Source organism: Capricornis sumatraensis, chromosome 8 (assembly GCF_032405125.1).
Source record: "Capricornis sumatraensis isolate serow.1 chromosome 8, serow.2, whole genome shotgun sequence".
Taxonomy (NCBI): domain Eukaryota; kingdom Metazoa; phylum Chordata; class Mammalia; order Artiodactyla; family Bovidae; genus Capricornis; species Capricornis sumatraensis.
The window spans coordinates 14,362,245-14,382,116 of NC_091076.1; the positions used below are offsets into that span (position 1 = coordinate 14,362,245).

General features: G+C 56.1%; 1 protein-coding gene across 1 annotated transcript; it reads left to right on the forward strand.

Annotated features, from left to right (window-relative positions):
* Positions 1-2,262: 2,262 nt before the first annotated feature.
* ADAMTS8 (ADAM metallopeptidase with thrombospondin type 1 motif 8) lies at positions 2,263-19,662 on the forward strand. Its single transcript, XM_068978909.1, has 9 exons — positions 2,263-3,018; positions 9,481-9,720; positions 10,521-10,656; positions 11,152-11,319; positions 12,316-12,617; positions 14,532-14,715; positions 16,873-17,045; positions 17,161-17,336; positions 19,098-19,662. Exons 1-9 carry the CDS (start codon positions 2,263-2,265, stop codon positions 19,660-19,662), a joined length of 2,700 nt encoding a protein of 899 aa, XP_068835010.1.
* The last annotated feature ends 210 nt before the right edge of the window (positions 19,663-19,872 follow it).

The window sequence follows — 19,872 nt, forward strand, 5'->3', positions numbered from 1 at the left end:
GGCGAACTTTGTACCCATTGCATGATTGTCACTTGAGGTCTTAATATTATAGTATAATCTATAGTCAAACATTACCTATCAATCAGAGCCCAATAACAAGCCAGTAATTGTTTTTCAAAGGTAGTGTCATTTCTCTCTGCCTCTCAGAATTTCCTACCCCAGAAGGCCAAAGGCACTCTCTTGCCTTGTTTTTTTGCCACAAGATCCATTAGCATGCAATTCTCTTACAACACACAAAATTCTACAGCACTGGGTTGTACTGGCCAGAGGTCTAAAGCATGTTGAAATGGACGTTTAGTGGCATCAAACGTCTTATTGTTAATCAAACCATTGAAATTTGTATCTATTCCTAGTTACTTTGTAAAGCGGACTCAATATCTGACCCAAATGTGGGATACACTGTCGCCAGATACCAAAGAGCCCTATAAATTTCTGAGCCACCCTTTTTTGTCTGGGGAGTTTTAAATTACATTGCCTATTGTCTATCTGTAGGTAAAATCTCTCTATGTCCTTTAACCCATTGTATTCCCCAAAACTTTAGAGTCAGACTCCCTCACAGTTGTTACACCTTTGTGTCCTGATGTGTTTTGCTCATTTTTGGAAAGGATTGAAGAGGTCATTCTTTCCATTCTCCTGCCCCCAGAAGTGTGTTTTCCCACACTGAGTTATTCCTATCTTGTAAATTACCCAGGAAAGATTAGGCAGCATGCTAGGATAGAAAGCTCAGCCTTCTGTGTTTCTCAGAAGCAAGGAGCAGGGACCCTTGGAAAGGATTTGCCAGGACTTGCCCTGGTATGCTGTGATCACTAAGGAACGTCTGTGTCTGTGGGGGCCTCCTCTTCGAGAGTAAGAAGCCCTGAGAGGTCACATTGACGCGGATCCTCCATAGATGGTGATGGAATGGGAGGACTGAAGTGAAGGCACCTTCAACTGCAGGCACCATAATCCAGATGGAGAACCAGGCAGCTGGGGCAGGGGATCAGGAAAAGGACTTCAAGGTCCTGACCTCCAGGAATCTCCCTCAAGGACACCTAGGGGCGCATCCTTAGAGAACAGGACCCTCAGGCTAGCTCAGATCTTGGCCATTAGGACTGGGGTGTCATCAAGTGCTGCATTTTGTGTTCTTCAACGAGGTCTGTGGGCCGTACCACTCCCTTCTCCAGGTTACAGCCCCTCTCACCCCGGGGGAGGCAATGTTGCAGGACACCATAATCCACTCACGTCCACATTGGAACCCAAGGCCACAAGCAGTAGTGCCACCCGTCCTGAGGTCCCAAGGCAGCTGAGCACTATTCCAGCTGACTTTTCAGGGACAAAGATGAAGCTGCAAGCGCTGACTGCCCTGGAGTGATCCCAGCTTGCTGCCACCTCCCTTCTGGTAACTTACCGCCTGGCTGAGTTCTGCTCCCCTCCCCAGCCTCTGACCAGGCAGTAACAGAGTCCTTAGCTGTGTGAACCAGGTGGTATTGTTTGCCCTGATCCCCAGCCTGGGGTGAAAAACGTGATTTTTAGCAGGGAGCTTGAGTTTAGTATGATCTTTCTCACACCTCTCCTTGGGTTTACAGTGAAAAGCTCTGGAACTTTCTTTGGAGACCGCTTTTGCACAGTCAGATCCCCAAGTGACACTGTCGCAGGGACCTGTGCAAGGGTCTCCTGGGGGTGTGTCCTGGGCACTTGACCAGAGAAGAGGGAGCGACTGGGGCCTCCCCAAGATCATTGACTGAAGGGCACATCCAGAGTTGGAGGAATTAACGTGGCACCACGGAAAACGAGGGGGAAAGAGTTGGCGTTGACTCTTACAGGAGGAGGGGCGGGGGAGCCAGTCTCTCTGACTCCTGATTGGTTTTACATTTCATCCAGAATTTTTTTCTCTCCTCTCTTGCTCTCTCTTTTCAGTTTCTCTCTCTGATCCCAGGGGAGGGGAAACGGGAATAGTGAGAGATCAAAAATAAACCTCTTATGTCAAAGCCGGGAAGGAAGTATAAATACGAAGAGCTCGGCAGCCCACTCGGTGCTTCCCGGGGTGTGGAGGAGGCGGGCGTGAAGGGCGCGCACGCGGCCAGGGCGCCAGCTGCTGCAGCTCCACTGGCCCGGCGGGCGCGAGCCGGAGAGGCTGCCTGGGGACCGCCACCGCTAGACGCCCACCGGACACACGCCCGGCCAGCCGCCGAGCGCCTACCCGGGAGGACAGCGGCTGGGCCGCCCGCACCTGCCCGCGCCGGGCCCCCTTCCTGCGCCTCCCGCGCCGCCGCCGCAGCCCCGATGCCCCGCGCCGCCCCCCGGTGGCCGCTGCTTCTGCTGCTGCTGCTGCTGCTGCTGCCGCCGCCGCTCGCCCGCGGCGCCCCGGCCCGGCCCAGAGGCAGGAGGCCGGCCTCCGCGCTCGTGGTGCCCAAGCGGTTGCAGAGCATCGCCGGGGAGGTCGCGCTCCACCTGTCCGCCTTCGGCCGCGACTTGGAGCTGCGCCTGGAGCCCGAAGACAGCTTCCTGGCGCCCGAATTCAAGATCGCGCGCCTCGGGGGCTCCGGCGGGGCGGCCGGGAGCGAGAGGGAGCTGCGCGGCTGCATCTTCTCGGGCACGGTGAACCGGGATCCCGCGTCGCTGGCGGCCGTCAGCCTCTGCCGCGGGCTGAGCGGCACCTTCCTGCTGGAAGGCCAGGAGTTCACCATCAAGCCCCAAGGCGCTGGGCGCTCCCTGCATCAGCCACACCTCCTGCAGCGCTGGGGGCACGTGCACCCCGCCACTGCAGCCCAGTCCCTGTCCAGAGCGTCTGAGAGGGAGGCGCAGAAGGGAGAGGGTGTGAGGCCGGAGAGAACGGCCGACACAGCGGAGGAGGAGGAAAAGGAGAAACAGGAGGACGACGAGGAGGGCCAAGAAGAGGAGGCAGAAAGTTCCAGCGAGCCACCACCAACCCTGGGGGCCAAGAGCAGGACCAAACGGTTTGTGTCGGAGGACCGCTTCGTGGAAATGCTGCTGGTGGCGGATGCATCCATGGTTGCTTTCTACGGAGAGGACCTAGAGGTAAGACTTGCTGTGCAGGGACACCCTGATCACCTCCCAGAGTCTCCAAATTCTTCCCTTTCCTGTCCCTCTGAGAAAAATCCTTCCCGCTCCTCACCCCAAGCAAGGTCCTCTCCTTTCTGAGAAAGGGAAGTAACTCTTTTCATGACCTCTGACACCCAGGAGACCACCCGCTCCTGCCACTACCTCCCTTCTAATTGGAGGGGAGGCTCTGGGCGCCCTCCTCCATGTCTACCCCCATCCCACACATGCTGAACTGAAGGTGGCTTTTAAAGCACCCCCACCCCCAGACACCTGCCTCGCCCAACAGAGACGATAAGTGAGCATTTGGGAAGAGCATCTACCCCAGGCCCCATTTCTCAGCCCCCTACTGTCTCCAGACCTGAGGGGCTCCCAAGGAATGGCCGCTGGGATGCAAAGGTGTCCTTTGCCTGCAGAACTGAGGCTGCCTTAAGTGAAAGACATTGTTTTCAGGGAGTTGAGGCTGGAAAGGGGCTGCCCAACTTCTGTGCGCCCAGCTGGTTCTGATCAGGGGCACGGATACCTTGCCAACCTGGCGCTCAGCCCTGGCAGAACTTGGCAGCACCGGCGTCAGCACGAGAAGGGAGGGGAACAGAATTTCTGCCTGGGGACTCAGCCCAGGAACCTGAAGCTTCATGGGAGAGGGAAGGAGAAGACGATGGGGATCTGACCTCCTGTGGTGAGTGTTCCTGGTGGAGCCAGAACTATTCTCGGCCCACCTGAGCTGCCCTCCACCCAGACACAGCTCTCTACTGAGCTGGGGCAGGGAACTGAGTCCAGGGGACAGCTCCTGCAGCCAGGCTGATTCCAGCTAGATTTACTGATGCTGCGGACTCAGCAGGAGGTGTGTCTGTCATCCTACACCCCAGCACCTCCTCCAAGGACCAGGTGAAGCAGAAGGCTCCAGGTGAGGCCGCACTTTCTCTTATCCTGGGGAGCGCAGAACCAGAGACGAGCCACATGGAGGACTGACCTACCTAGAGGGCACCGATTCCTGAAATGGGCACCCTGGCCACAGCTGCAGCTCAGTTGCTGCCATTTTGATGATGGCAGTCTTGGTTATCATTCCTATTCTAGCCTCAGCCTGTGCCCAGCTGATGCCTGCCTCGGGGGCTTTGGCACCACCTGTGCACAACAGTCTACATGAGGCACAGTGGGCCCTTCTATCACTTGTCCCAGCTTTCTCAGTCTGCCAGTCACTGGGAAATGCATTCTAGTTGCAAAGATGGGAAGAACTGGAGGTGACAGGTCCATGTGGCTGCCCCCCTGGATGCTGCCAAGGTGGTTCAAACCCATCAGGCACCGTGTTGGCAGTCTGTATATTCGCTCCTCCCAGAGCTTGGGATGGCAGCTTTGACCCTGCAGTCCAGTTCTGCCCAAGGACTGTGGGTCAGCACTGACCAAGTATCTGCTTCCCGGCCTTCCAGGAGAGCCGGGGGAAGGTGCCAGCCACCTCCTCTGACTCCTGCCCCAGCAGGTCCTCCAGAGGGTGGCAGGTGGGGCTTCTTCCATCTCAGGTTGAGGACAGCCACACCTGGCTACCAGGGGACCCCTGGCAAAGTCCATCCACCTCAAACCCAGAGTGCGGTGCTGAGCCCTCCCACACACGATTCCTTTCTGACAGCTGCCTAACAACCGGGAGTAGGAAAGCCCACAAGAACAGGGAGAAGCCGCAGGAAAAGTCATTGCTTTTCGGTCTTCAGAGTCCAAATGTTCTCCCTGATGTTTCCCTACCATCTCCGCTCAGCTCGATGCCCAAACACTTAAGATACTGTGTATTTGCCTCCAGCATGTGCTTGGCAGCTCCAGCTGTCAGAGCCACCTCAGAGCAGACATGTGGGCTGCCAGGCACCAGGGTTCCCAGGCCCCTGAGGCACGGGCAGGGCTGGGTTCTGCCCCCAGGTCTGCTGCACCAGACAGCTGGCTTCCTCTTTGCACCCAGGGCCACTTGCACTCTCACAGGACTCTTGGCTGGATGACCCAGCATGCGTGTGTCCCACGTGGTCCCCTCCACGCACACAGGTTTCTGGACATTCAGACAGGACAGCTGCAGCAGCCCACCACCCCCCTGGGTCAGAAGAACACCCCAGAAGAGCCATCAGGCACCTTGAAAGCTTAGGTCCTTCCCTGGGTGGGTAGGGTTCCCTCTGCCTTTGGGGCCAGCCCTGCCACCTCTCCCTTGGTCTCATCCCATCACTGCCTCCATTCTGCTATCACTGCCCCAGGTGAGGCTGAGGCTGAGGCATAGCTGTTTCTATGACTGACCCCTGGCCCCTCTGCTCTGACTGTTCACCCGCTGTGGAGATGCCACAGGATAGACCTGAATTTCTCAGCTCAATCCCCTGGACCAGCCCATGAGCTCAGCCAAGGCACAAGTGAATGTCAAGGCCAGGTTCCCTGGCCTGCCCAGACACACCTCCTCAAATATAACCTAGTTCTCTGCAAGTAACTCTTCAAGGAGTCCCCTGGAGACCTCGTTCACACAGATGGAGGTGCTTTGGGGTGTCCCAGCCACCAGAGTGTGTAACGAGGATAAAGAGATGCTTCCCCCTCCCCCATGAAGAGACGCACCTGGACTTGGTAATGGAGTCTAGTCTAAGCATCACTGAGGCTGCTTCCTAGTGAGCCTTCTGGAAAGTTCAGCACCTCGTGGGGAAGTCACACGCTGAGGACATTCAATCTGCAGAGTGGTTTACAGGGACCATGCAGTGCAAACACCTGTGAGGGGGCAGAGGAAGAGAGCGAAGGCTGCAGAGGATCTGTGACTTCCTCCAGGTCTCCTCACCCGACGGCCGTGCTGGTGCGCCGGGCTGTGCCGCCTGCTCAGCACCAGGAGGGCCTGTGACTCTGGCTCTGCCTCCCCTGACATCGTCCATGCTGTGGGAATGGGTCACTGAGCCCAGCAGCCCAAACAGATCCAGCCACAGTGGGAGGCCCAGTCCTGAGCAGAAACTGCCTTCAAGGCCAGAGAAAGAATTAACCGTGCACACGACTGGCTTCACCGCAAAGTGATGACGAAGTTTTCCAGACTCTGTACACTTGAGGAGCTCAGACAAAGGGAGCTTTCTGAAAAGGGGAACCACCTCAGAAGAGGGACTACCTTTAACTCTGTCTGCACCCAGCCGCTGCTGACTGTTCCCGGATGAAACTGCACCAGGAAGGGGCGAGAGTGGGGAGCAGCGCCCCACGCTCAGTCTGGAAAATTTTCTAGCCAGACCATCAGCTGCTGAGCTTCTCAAGTCGCTGCTGAGCAGGGAGGTCCCCAGAGAAGACCAGAAGCATCCCAGAGTCAAGCTACTAGCCAGTGGCTTCAGGGAGGGCTAAGTCACTTCACCCCCGTTCCACTGCCCTCCAGGAAAATGTCTCCCACCAGCCCTGTCACCAGAGTGGCCAAGTACCCTGGCTTGCCCAGCACAACCCCTGGCTAGGATTGTCTTGGTGTAATTATTAACACTTCATCTTTACTCTCAGAAGTGTCCTGTTTTGGACAATAACAGAGCAGACACATGTCTGAGTCTCCGCAGGCACATTATGCCTGTGAAGTATGAAGCCCCACTGGAAAAGACCAAGTCTTCATCTCTTCGGTCTGTTGGCATCAGAATGAGCGACCATATAAAGTACTTCCCAGTTTAAAAAGGCCATAGTCTTCAACGGCCCTTGAGTCACCACGTACCCATCCTCCTGTCCCACTGGGAAGGCAGGTGGGACAGAGGCAATGTCAAGGGCACGGGGTCTTGCTTGCATACTTTTTTCTCATGTGTTGCAGCTGTCCTTGCAACAGCAAAGGTGGGTGGCAGTCAGTGCCGTGAAGAAGAGCATAGACTTTGATGGAAAATAGAAATGCGTGACTTGAGCAGTTACCCCTTTTTCTGAACCTCAATTTCTTCACCAGCCTGACAGGCACTGTTATACCAAGGATCTGGCAGGGTCTGGAGGGGACAGGAAAATACAAAAGGCATCTGACCCAGGCTCTGACACACAGCAGATGCTCAGCAAAGCCCAGCTAACACCAGAGTTGCCTTGGATGGCGCTTTTGGGCCTGCTCTCTGTGGGACTGGAAGTCAGACCTACCCTTCTGGACCAGGAGATAGGCCCAGAAGTGGGGTTCATGGTCTCATAGCTGCCCACCTGCCCAGGCCTAGCTCCCTACCCCCAGGGTCAGTTAGATGCACAGGCACCCGAGCCACCAGTCCTCGGAGGAACTTCTCATCCCCAAAAGCTCAGTGATATGAGAGAAAGGGTAGGTGGGCCAGGCCAGGACAGCAGACTTTAACAGACACTTTGGACCATACAGGCCTGGCAGCCCTCTTTTGATGGGAATTATCTTAGAAGAGAGCATCCAAGGGAAACTTCAATGTCCTCCCATAAAACCCACTGCCTAAAAGGAAAACTCTCAAGCCAGCTCAGCCTGCTATTTGCATGATGTTTGGAGAGGATGCTATGAGCTCCCTGAACCCTGGGGAGGAGAATCCATGAGCCTCGGTGTCAGGTCGCGCATCCCATGCACTCGTGTACCTTCGGTTCACACTGGGGATCGACCCATTAACAGTATCTGCTAGTCTGATGGAGCAGCTTGGGAACCAGAGCCTTCTTAAACCTTAGATCACTGGTTCCTTATTCCACACCTTTAGGGACTGTTTGTGGGGCAGCTGGCATTTCTCGCCTAAATGCCTTCTTTATCAAACATCATCTCCCTAGTTTTGAGATTGTGATGTTGGAACTTGAAGGCAGTTCTCTTGTGAGGAGGGTTGCAGGTTATTGCAGGTTGTCCCAGGAGTTGGATGCTGGTCCTCGTCAGGGGTTGGCTGGGGGCGGGGGGGGGAGGAGCGGGGGGGGCACCCTGGAAGCAGCAGATAACTGGAGGGAGGAGCCTGACAGGCTGCCACTCCTCAGCCCTCACCCTCAGCTGCCTAATGAGTTGGTTACTTTGTTTCCCTCAGGAATCTGACTCCAGGAGAGAGTGCCAAGTTTTAGCTTCGCTGATAAGATGTTTACATCAGCCTAAACGTAGCTGGAATGCCTGACACACTAAGTGACCTGCCGACCCCTGTTTATAGGGCTTACCAAATATCTGGCTGGTTGCCGGTGAGATGAACAGACAGATCCTATTCACAAACAATAGGATTCATCTGGAACTCCCACACGTGACCTCAGCCCCGGAATGTCCCACTATAGCCTTTCGCCTTCGGTTCCTTCCTTCCGGTCCCACCTTCCAGATCACAGAAGGGCAGAAAAAGAGGCTACGGGGGGTGGAGCCCTGAGGGGCAGGGAGCAGGACTGGCCACACTCCTGGCGGAGGACCTCGGTTTCCTGATCTGTAGAATGATCCTAGACGACACCCTTCTGGAGGTCCCAGAGGCAGGAGAGTGACCTGATCTGGCCTCCTCAGAGGCCTTGGGAGCCGTTGGCAGCCCAGGGTTGGGCAGAGGCCAAGCGGTGACGTCCATTCTTCCTCTGACCTTGATGGGACCAGAAGCAGTGTGAGCCTGAGAGCCTGGGTCTCACCAGCCCATCTGATTCTCTCCTGCCCCAAGCTGAGGAGGATTAAACCCCCTGGGCTGTCCAGGAAGAAGCCAGGAGGCCAGGCCCTGGGAAGCTTAATGAGAAGAGTGTAGACCTCAGAGGCAGACATGCCTGTGCTATACCCCAGATACCCCAGCTTTAAGAGCTGGGCGGCTCTAGACAAGGTATTTGACTTGTGAGAACCTCCACTTCCGTTGGAGAAATGGGGATGACTGCCCAGATCACTGTGAGCCTTTCCTGAGGTGACGCACATCCAGTCTGCGACTGGTGCAGAGGAGCTCCTGTTAGGAGTGACCATTACAGTAAAGTTTCCTTCCTGAAGAGTAGGGGTTACCCCCGCAGACTGAGGACAGTTCTCCGTGGACCCTAACCTTGAGTGCTCAGACAGTGCTTCTGGGCCGAGAGCATGAGGGCAGGGGTGGCTGGCAGGGAGACGGTGGGTGTCCAGGTTAAAGTAGATAACTCGTGCAGTCCAATAGAAGAACTTTCTGTGACGATGGAAGTGTTCTGCAGCAGCCACGAGTCTTACGTGGCTATTGGTGCTCTTGAAATGTGTCTGGTGTGGCAGAGGGACAGTGATTTTAATGGGATTGAATTTTAATGGCTTTAGATGTCCATGGCCATGTGTGTCTGGGAAGGATGTTAAACACACAAGCTTTGGAGCCAGGCCTTCAGGGTTCATGGGCTGGCTGACACACTAGCTGTGGACCTCAGGCCACTTACTCGGCCATGAATTTCTAATACGTACAAGGAAGGGAAATAATGCCAGTGCTTGGCGGGGCAGGAGGGTCGGTTAGGAGCCCACCCAAAGAGGCAATATACCAATGCCCTGCAGTGAGGAGTGCACAGCTCAGGTGACAGCAGGGGTGGGCACTGCTGGGAGGTTGACCCCTCCCTCTTCACCCCTGCTTGCCTCAGAGCCACATCCTGATGCTGATGTCCATGGCCGCCCGCATCTACAAGCACCCCAGCATCGGTAACTCCGTCAACCTAGTGATGATAAAGTTGGTGATCACGGGGGACGAGAAGCTGGGCCCCGAGGTGTCAGACAACAGCGGGCTGATACTGCGCGACTTCTGCGCCTGGCAGCGGGACGTCAACCAGCCCAGAGACCGGCACCCCGAGCACTTCGACACGGCCGTCCTGCTCACCAGAGAGGTTGAGGGCCTCCAGACATTGCAGGGGAAGGGGTGGGCACCGGGTGGGTCAAGGAGGGGGTGTGGCTCAAATGTGGAGCCAGCCCAAATGTGGGGACTGGCTCCCTGCTGGCCCTAGCTGGACAGAGAGCCTTGAATGTGGACGAGGGGGAGGGGGGCAGGAGGAGGTCATGAGGACACGTATGAGGTATTTCAAGGGAAGCAGAGGAATGCGTAAGGGCTCTTGTCCAGAAGTTTGTGACCAGCTGTCTGCTGAGGTCATGACAAGACAAAAAGGGCTCAAACTGCCCTGAGAGACATGCGGAGTTGGAGCAAAGTCCAGAGGTGCAGCTGCAACCCGGGTTAAACCCCGGGGGCAGGTAACCAGGCTCCTCCCATAATGTCTCCAAATCAGGAGGCCTGCCCACCTTCCTGGTGAGGTTTAAGCAGGTGGTTTCCTAAAGCCTAGCCAGAGTCATCATGGGTGGAGGCCCTGCTCCCTGCGCTCCAGGCCTCAAGACAACCCGAGGCCAATGCTGCATGTTTAGCCCCACTTCACAGCTGGGGAACCCGAGGTCTAGGGATCAGGGCCCACCCATCTCCGTATGAGGGGAGTTCATAGCCTCACCACTCATCAGGCTATCCTGCCTCCCAGGACAGACTTCCCAGGCCCACAGCCTGCTGTCCTGCTGATGCAGGTGACAAACGTCCTTTGTGAAGAAATAGAGATTTGGCTGAAAACATCTCCCTCATTTCAGGAGGTGCAGGAACATGCAGTTCCTGTCCTCTTTCTGTCCTCACGTCTCGCTTTCTCCTGAGCAGAACCTTTGCGGGCAGGAGGGCAGGTGCGACACCCTGGGCGTGGCCAACGTTGGCACCATCTGTGAACCCAGCAAGAGCTGTGCCGTGATCCAGGACCAGGGCCTGCAGGCGGCCTACACTCTGGCCCATGAGCTCGGTAAGATCCCCTACTCCCAGAGGCCAGGACTGCTGGGTTGGGGAGACCTGCCTTCCAGAGTCCAGTGGTGAAGCCCCCAGGACTGTGCCGTGCTTCCTGGTTGTCACAGAGTAACTGTGCCCTCATGCTCTCCACCGCCACCCTGAGTGAAGGGCCATCCTCAGGGGGCAAGGGGAAACGCCAGTGCTCAGACAGAGCCGTGAGGGGGTGTCCTGGCTAAGCAGTCAGGATTAAGGTCAACTGCAATGACAGTGTGAGAAAGTGAGCAAATGATTAAGGGGAGTGTGAATCAGGAAAGGCCCCAGCAGAAAAGAGAGGGACCCCAGTGCTCCCAGTTCCCCTGGGAGAGTGGGCTGAGAACTGTCCTTGAGGAACAAGCAGGTGGGCTTCCTGGATGAGCTGGCACTGCTTAGGCCTTCAGAGCACTGTGCCCCATGGGTGGACGGCTGACAGCAGTGGAGGCGGCAGGTGGACCAGGGGTCTCATCCTCCCCAGGGCACGTCCTTGGCATGCCCCACGACGACTCCAAGCTTTGTACTCGGCTGTTTGGGCCCCTGGACAAGCACCACATGATGGCGCCACTCTACGTCCAGCTGAACAAAACACGGCCCTGGTCTCCCTGCAGCGCCTCATTCCTCAGAGAGTTCCTGGACCGCGGGTACGGTAGGTCCCCACTTCTCCCTGGCCAGCGGTGGGCACCCACATTCCTGGACTGCGGGTACGGTAGGTCCCACTTCTCCCTGGCCGGCGGCGGGCACCCACATTCCTGGACCGTGGGTACGGTAGGTCCCCACTTCTCCCTGGCCGGCGGCGGGCACCCACATTCCTGGACCGTGGGTATGGTAGGTCCCACTTCTCCCTGGCTGGCGGCGGGCACCCACATTCCTGGACCACGGGTACAGTAGGTCCCCGTTTCTCCCTGGCCAGCAGCAGGCACCTGCTTTGCTTGCGTCTCGGGATGGGAGACATTGGGCAGCTGTGTCCTCACTGCCCTCCAGGGCTGAGGTGCTCTAACGACTCCTCTAGCCTGCTGGTCCTCAGCCCAGCTTCTAGCGCCAATGAGATTATCTGCAGAGCAGGTAGAAGTGGTCTGGGAAGGTCTGTTGGAGAAGGTGGGTTCCCACACACCTTGAAGGGATGGAAGAATGTTTGTCATACAGAGCTGAGAAGGGAGCCTCCGGCTGGAGCCATACATCGCAGGGTAGCGTGAAAACAGTAGAGGCAGGAACGCCCCCTGAGAGCAAGGAGTGGGGCGAAGTGCCTGGTGCAGGCAGCCTGGCTTGTGGAGTAAAGAAGTGAAGACACAGTTGATTCTTGATGCAAAAATAGATTGTTCAAACATCAGTACTTTGGCTTTCATTCTCTGGGCCTGGATTTAAGAGTCCATTTACATCCCTAATTATACTGTGACTTAGATTAGTGCTACAATTAGCTGGCTTTCCCTAGGTAAACACTGAATACATATAAGACATTCTGGATGACAGAGAAATACAATCCTTTAAATAAACGTGCTACTGATAGTCAAAACTTGGAAGGAATTTCTCTAGATGATGGAGTGTTGACAGTTTGTGGATTGAGGTCAAGGAGACCTTGAGTGTCGTGTGAGAGGAGGGAACCCCTGGCCCTTATTCCTGTTTCTCTGCTTCTTTCATTCTTCAGGGGACTGCCTTCTGGACGCCCCCTCCTGGGCCATGGCCCTGCCCACAGACCTCCCTGGCCGCAGGGCCCTCTACGACCTGGACCAACAGTGCAAGCAGATCTTTGGGCTGGGCTTCCGCCACTGCCCCAACTCCTCCGACCAGAACACCTGCACGCAGCTCTGGTGCCGCATTGATGGCCCCGACCCCCTTTGCCACACGAGGAATGCCAGCCTGCCCTGGGCCGATGGGACACCCTGCGGGCCCGGGCACCTCTGCTGGGAGGGCAGCTGCCTGCCCGAGGAGGAAGTGGAGAAGCCCGAGGTGAGGGACGGCCACTGGGGTGTCAGGGAGAGGGACGGGGGGAGGGCTGTTTCCAGGGAGGAAGCCACACTTGAGAGCTAGGAACCAGGAGACTTGGGGCCAGATGCAACTATGAATAGAGCCACACATTCTTTAACACACAAAACAAAACGTATTTATTCAAACACAAGAGGAGCCCTTCGAGGGTGTGCTCTGAGCAGATGGATGGTGCTATCAGGGCCTGGGCGTTTGGGGAGCTTGCCTTTGGAACAGCCGTGGACTTGACTTTGAGGACTGGTGCTGGGTGAGAACACTCCTGCACAAGACTGTCGTGGGCACTCCATAAACAGAAGCCATTATGAGTTCTACTATAAACAGAGTGAGTGACAGGAGGGACACCCCATCAAGAAGGAGGGGAAAGCATTCATGCCCTACCCGTGTCTGAACTGAATTTATAGCTAGGGGTCAGGACAGTGGGAGGACAAGGGTGGGGACCCTTTATTCCAGAAGGAGGGAAGAAGGAAGGGGAACCACCTCTGAGCCAGCAGAGAAAACTTGGCAGAGTGAACCTGCAGGAAAGGCAAGGCAATGTCAAGACGGGTTTTTAAACAGCTGGCTCCTTTGCCCTGCTCTTAGTACTTCCAAACTGTGAGGCTAGTCACCTTTCTCTAACTGGAGTCACTGAGCCATCTCTGAAACAATGTCCGATGGTCTCAGCCTGGGTCTGACCCAGCTCTGAATCACCAGGGTGGCCCGTACTCTCACCCTCTGGAAGGCTGTCCTCAGGGCACATCCTGTACACTGAGGCCCAGGGGCCTGTGTGGCCAGGTAATCCACACGTTCCTTCTAAGCTTGGGCCAGGATGGGCCTCATGGATTCATTCTAAGCCCCCTCCTGGCCCCTGCCCAACATGTGGCTTTTCCCAACCCCATCCTGGAGTGTGGGCTTCACACAGTCCTGAGGGGAGAGGTGGGAAGGGGGTCCCCTCCCACCTTCCCCAGCAGTGCAGCCAAGCTCCACACAGGAAATAGTGGCCCAAAAGTGAACCCAGGCTAGTGCTTCTAGTGTATTTTTAAGGGGAAAAGACAGACCGGAAATACTGCATATATTGACAGAATCATGTCTCTGTAAAATAAAAACACGGAACCTATAGTCAGAGCCAAGGTGCAAAGGGATATTGATGAAAGTCACGTCCATGGCTTCATCTAGGTAGCGGTATATCTTCAAGTGTTACTTTCTCTCACATTTTTCCTATTTTTCATTTTTTATAGGATCACGTATGACTTTGGTAACCTTTAAAAAGTTATTTTCAGTTTGAAAACTCTGTGGACCCACCCATCACAACTGCTTGACCTCAGAGGCAGTTGTAAAGTTGGATGTGACTGTTCCCAGCATGTCCTACTCACTCCTGGACCTGGAGGCTCGTAGGCTAGCGGCCTCACCTCCCAGAGATCCTTCCTTTAGGTCAGCGCTGCTCAGCCTCAGCGCTGCTGTCCAGGCTGTGTGCAGCCTGGCTGTACAGGCTGAGCAGCTCCCTGTCCCCCACTCGCTGGAGGCCAACAGCACACACCCTGCTCAGCTGTGACAGCCACCGTGTCTCCAAACACTCTGGGAGAGTCAGCTCCCATGGGAAACCACTGCATTTTCCTCAGCTTTATTCTCATGAAAGTGTTTGATTCATCAACTCCTACTGAGCACCTTACAAAGGGCAAGGCACGGTTCTAGACCCCTGGGTGCTTGGGAGGCAGCCGAGGGCCAGGCCAGCACAGACTCTGTGGTCAGCTGCAGTCACACATGCCACTGAGTCACTGGGAAAATGAATCGGGCAGTTACCGAACTCCACCCACCAGTACACGCACAGCTAGGAGAGGAGGTCCCACCGAGAGCGTAGGCCCTCTCCCCTCCCGCCACTCAGCGCGGCCTTGTGTGTTGCAGGCTGTGGTGGATGGAGGCTGGGCCCCGTGGGGACCCTGGGGTGCATGTTCACGGACCTGCGGAGGAGGAGTACAGTTTTCATACCGTGAGTGCACCAACCCCGAGCCTCAGAACGGAGGGAAGTACTGCCTGGGTCAGAGAGCCAAGTACCAGTCGTGCCACACCGAGGAGTGCCCCCCGGACGGTAATGGCCAGAGCAGCTGCTGCGGCGACTGCAGCACATCCCTGGAGGAGGGTGGTCTCCTGGGCTCAGAGTTTCCGGGGTGCAGACAGAAACGGGGTCTCGAGGCACCACACCTTGGGGCAGCCTGCAGTGCCCCGGGACGGCTCTCACTGTGCAGGGAGAGCCTGGCAAAGTCAAAGAGAGAAACCGCCCTAGGTTTTGGAGATGTGGACATGGAGGACGTCACTCCCAACCAGCTTATGCACTGGAGCTGGGGGAGGGCTCTGCAGAGGGCGAGAGTCAACAGTAATACTCCTCCTGGAGGAGTCTAAACCCTGGTCTGTGTGCAGAACAATGGAGGCATTGTCCAAAGCAGTTGTCAGGGCCACCTCCAGGGTCATTCCAGCCGATGTTCAGCCCAGGGCAGAGGGAAGGTTTCTGAATCTGATCCTAGCACACACTTCTCCTGAGAAGGTTGCCCATCTCCTCTTGGGGCCATGGCATCTGCCTGCAGGAACCTTCCTGGGAAGTGGCCTCATGTCTGCCTCCCAGGCACATCCCCCGGTGCCCACAAGAAAGCACACGCCTTAACTCCTTAACTCGGAGCAGTGACAGCTGCAGAGACATGAGAGGGGGTCCTTGCAGATCTTTGCTCCACCTCCCTGTTGCAGCTCCAGGAAGTGTGGCAGGCAGCAGATGGCACACACTTTTAGGGAGGTTAGAGAAGTTCCTCCAAACACAGAAGCCCAGCCCGGGGAGGGCAAACAGCAACGGAGTCTGGAGGTGTTGTAGTTTTGCAAGACGAGGAGGAGCCATGATGGCAGGAGGCTCTAGAGCGTCTGCCTGGAATTGTGGGCATCCTCCTGGCACACTAGTGAAGGGCTCCTGGGGAAATAAGAGAGAGGAGAGGAGAGGGAAATGATATGCGGCACGGAGACACGGACAGAAACTGAGACCGCTGAGACCGGGATTTCAGGTGCAGTGGTGCCAGCCATCTCCGTCAGTGGGTGTTCAGTGCCTCTTGTGTGCCTCAGCTGTCCCGACCCACTCTCAGGAGGGGGTGTGGCCACCCGGGGTTTGAAGCTCCACAGACCATGACGGGGTCCAGCTGGGTGGGGAACCTCACCAGTAAGAGCAGCGCTAACTTCAGGACCGCGAGAAGGAAACACCCAAGTCTTCCTGTCTTGGAAGCAGCAGGATGGGTGGGAGACTGGGCACCAAGTCTCACAGGAAACCCCCAGCCTTGGCTTGTGAGCAGTGGAGTGAGTTGTGGAGTGTGGGAAGGAACATGCAAAACCTCAGCTCATCCTGAACAGAGGACAGGACTTAGTGGCACGCTGGAAATAGCAGATGTAGGTGCCCAAATGTAGAGAAGATATCAGGGTTCCAGTCTCAGGCTGTACGGTGGTAACACCACCCAGCAAGGAGTCAACCAGTGATGGAGGAACCACACGGAGTTGGGCCTTACTGAGCTGGAGGTAATCACAGTGTCTTCAAGTGGACTCCCCCAAGGACACCCAGAATTACAGCAAGTAGAGTGCAGAGGCAAGGTCAGAATTAGGGACAGAGGCGGCCTTTGTCCAAACGTCCAGTGTCAAGAGTCATGATTAGCAGAGGGTCCAAAATATACCTCCATGTGTCATTCTCCGCTTCCCAGGCCTACTGAGCTATCCCCATCTGCACCTAGGTTTGGTGTTGGTGGTGGTTTAGTCGCTAAGTCATGTCCGACTCCTGCAACCCCATGGACTGTAGCCCACCAGGCTCCTCTCTCCATGGGGTTTTCCAGGCAAGAACACTGGAGTGGGGTGCCATTTCCTCCTCCAGGGGGTCTTCTCAATCCAGGAATTGAGTCTAGGCCTCCTGCCCTGAAGGCAGATTCTTTATACCAACTGAACCACGAGAGAAATCTAATCAGTAAAGCAGAATCAAGACCCTCCCCAATAGAAACACTGTCTTTCCCAGAAAACTCCCCCGGGGTAGGCTGCTCCTTTCCTGCCTCATGAGTCAGCGCTGAGGTCAGTGCTGAGGAAGGGCAGGGCAGGCTGAGGTGACCCGCATCCTGGGACCAGGTCAAGTCCAGGAGGAAGAAGGTTGCCCAGAATCTGGGCATCTCCCTCTCGGGGTCCTCCCTGCTTCAGTTCAGCATGGTGACTCCGTGACCTCTCATCCTCCTTTTAGGGAAAAGCTTCAGGGAGCAGCAGTGTGAGAAGTTCAATGCCTACAATTACACAGACGTGGAGGGAAACCTACTGCAGTGGGTCCCCAAGTATGCGGGGGTGTCCCCCCGGGACCGCTGCAAACTGTTCTGCCTAGCCAGGGGGCGGAGCGAGTTCAGAATGTTTGAGGACAAGGTGAGGAACCTTCTGGAACTCAGATGCACGGGTGGGGAGGAAGGCCTCCTGGCCCGGACCACGTGCGGGCTGCATCGATGCTCAGGTCCCTTCAGACCCCGCTTCTTTTCTGCAGGTGATCGATGGCACCCTGTGCGGACCTGATACTCTGGCCATCTGTGTCCGTGGCCAGTGTGTCAAGGCTGGCTGTGATCACATGTTGGACTCACCTAAGAAGCTGGACAAGTGTGGGGTGTGTGGGGGCAAAGGCGACTCATGCAGGAAGGTGTCTGGCTCCTTCAGTCCCTCCAGGTGGGTCTCCCGGGAGTGCTGTCCCTAGCTGCGGGAGTGGACTGGGCTTTAGGGATAGACAGTGGCGGCCCCTGCATACCCAGGAGCGCTAGCTGCAGCGTCTGCATGAACCCGGTGTCCTCTCTGTCTCAGAGTGGTTGTGAGGGGTCAGGAGGTGGGAGAGCACGTGGCGCAGTCTGACCGGCAGAGGGGCCGCTGGAGGCCACGTGCACGGGGCTGCATCATCTCTGAGTCAGTCAGCAGCAGACCTGCGCTGAGTAATTGGGACCCCTGCCAGAAGCAGCTCCTCCAGGCCTACTGTGGGGAGGACATTTCACCTGTACCCGGCGGGTCCTGCCCTTTCTGCAGGTGGATCTTCAGAAAGGGGGTTCTTGGGGGACCTTGGCAGTCTTGGAGCTTCGTGAATCTGAGAGCCCCAGATCCTTTCTCATACCTTAAATCCATAAGTTCATGTGAAGTGAAGTGAAAGTTGCTCAGTCGAGTCCGACTCTTTGCGACCCCATGGAGTATACAGCCCATGGAATTCTCTAGGCCAGAATACTGGAGTGGGTAGCCTTTCCCTTCTCCAGGGGATCTTTCCAACCCAGGGACTGAACACAGATCTCCCGCATTGCAGGCAGATTCTTTGCCAGCTGAGCCACAAGGGAAGCCCTTCTATATTTAAGTGCTTTCGCTTCTGACTGATTCCTAAAATGAGTCTGCCAGGGCCAGGATGGTCATTCCCTGTTTATAGATGAGGACACTGAGGCATGAAGAGCTAACACAGTCATCTGAGGTCCCCATGGTAGGTAACGACGTCGGAGGAGAACCCAGGTTTCTCCTTTCCCCGAGGGTTTTTCCTGCCCTGCACACACTTCGTAGAGAAGAAGGGCAAGGGCCCATGGCCACACTGCACCCCTACCCAACTCCTCCATGCTACCTCATCTCATCAGAATCAAAGAACAGAATCTGCTTTCAAATACAACTCGCGAGTCTGTTCAAATTTAAACTCAGTGATATAGAAAAAAGAACCATGGGGTGTGGGGCAGTCAAAGGGGGAGTCCCCACAGTGCTCACTCAGGCCTTAGATAGGGGCCAGGGTCCTCTCACAGCTTCCCAGTGGGCATGAGGCAAGAACAGCAAATAACAGTGACTGCCTTCCTCAGTCCTCTTCACCTCCCTCCTAGCCTGTGAGACCAAATACTTTCCACCCCCAAAGAGAAGAATAACAGTTCAGGGTTCTCCATCCCACAGAAAGCCCAGGGCCCACAATGAAGTGAAAACATTTGCCCCAGAGCACCCTGTCACCCCCGACGGCCCAGCTCCTGGTGCTGGCACACCCAGGAGAAGGCCCCTGGGCACAGTGTGCCACCCTGCTCCCTGCCCTCGAGCCACACAGCCACACTTCCAGGAACGGACGGACTCTGAGAAGGGAGTGAGGCATCCATCTTGTCAGATCCTGGAATGGGCGTGGGGAGCAGAATTTTCCATGTGGACTTGAGCAGCAACAGCCCAGCTTTCACTTCCCTTTGGGCTGCATTCCCCTCTGTGCTATCGTCAATTCTCATCTCCAAACACTTACAGTAGAGCTGCCGGGCAAAGCAAAAATCCCAACATACAGAGCATTCTTGCTGGCCTCACCAGCTGATTTATTGGCAAATATTTCCTGATTTGATAGTGCAAATTTTTGTCTGCCCACCTACAATCACTCCACACTGACCTCTTGAGTGCCTGACTGGGGGAGCCACAGGTCCTAAGGGTATCTTTCTGTTCCTGTCACAGTTATGGCTACAATGACATTGTCACCTTCCCGGCTGGCTCCACAAACATTGATGTGAAACAGCGGAGTCCGCCGGGAGTTCAGAATGACGGCAACTACCTGGCCTTGAAGACCACAGATGGGGAGTACCTGCTCAATGGAAACAACGCCATCTTTCCCACAGAACAGTACATCCTGCTGAACGGGACTGTCCTCAGGTACAGCGGTGCCTTCACCTCCCTGGAGCGGCTGCAGAGCTTCCAGTCCTTGCCCCAGCCACTGACCTTACAGCTCCTGAAGGTCCATGGGGATCCCCTCAAGGTCAAATATACCTTCTTTGTCCCTGACGATGTGTACTCCAGCAAACAGAGCAGCAGAGAGAGGACAACCACCAATGTCATTCAGGCCCTGCTCAGCACGCAGTGGGTGCTGGGTGCCTGGTCTGAATGCTCTCACAGCTGCGGGGCCGGCTGGCAGCGGCGGGCAGTGCAGTGCCGTGACCCCAGCGGCCAGACCTCTGCCGCCTGTGATGAGGCTCTGAAGCCTGAGGATACCAAGCTCTGCAGAAGCCTGCCCTGCTTCTCGTGATCCAGAGGGGGTGGCTTCTGCTCATGGACTTGGGGTGTGGGGTGCAAACAAGGTCGCTCTACGGTGACTCCACATCTGGAGGTGGCCTACCCAGGCCTTACGCTGCCACGGCCCTCCAGCTGGGTATGAATCTACAAGGGGAGGAGAGGAGAAGAGTAGAGACAGACCACAGATGCTGTGGGGTGGACCCTCCTTGGTTCAAGTAAAGGG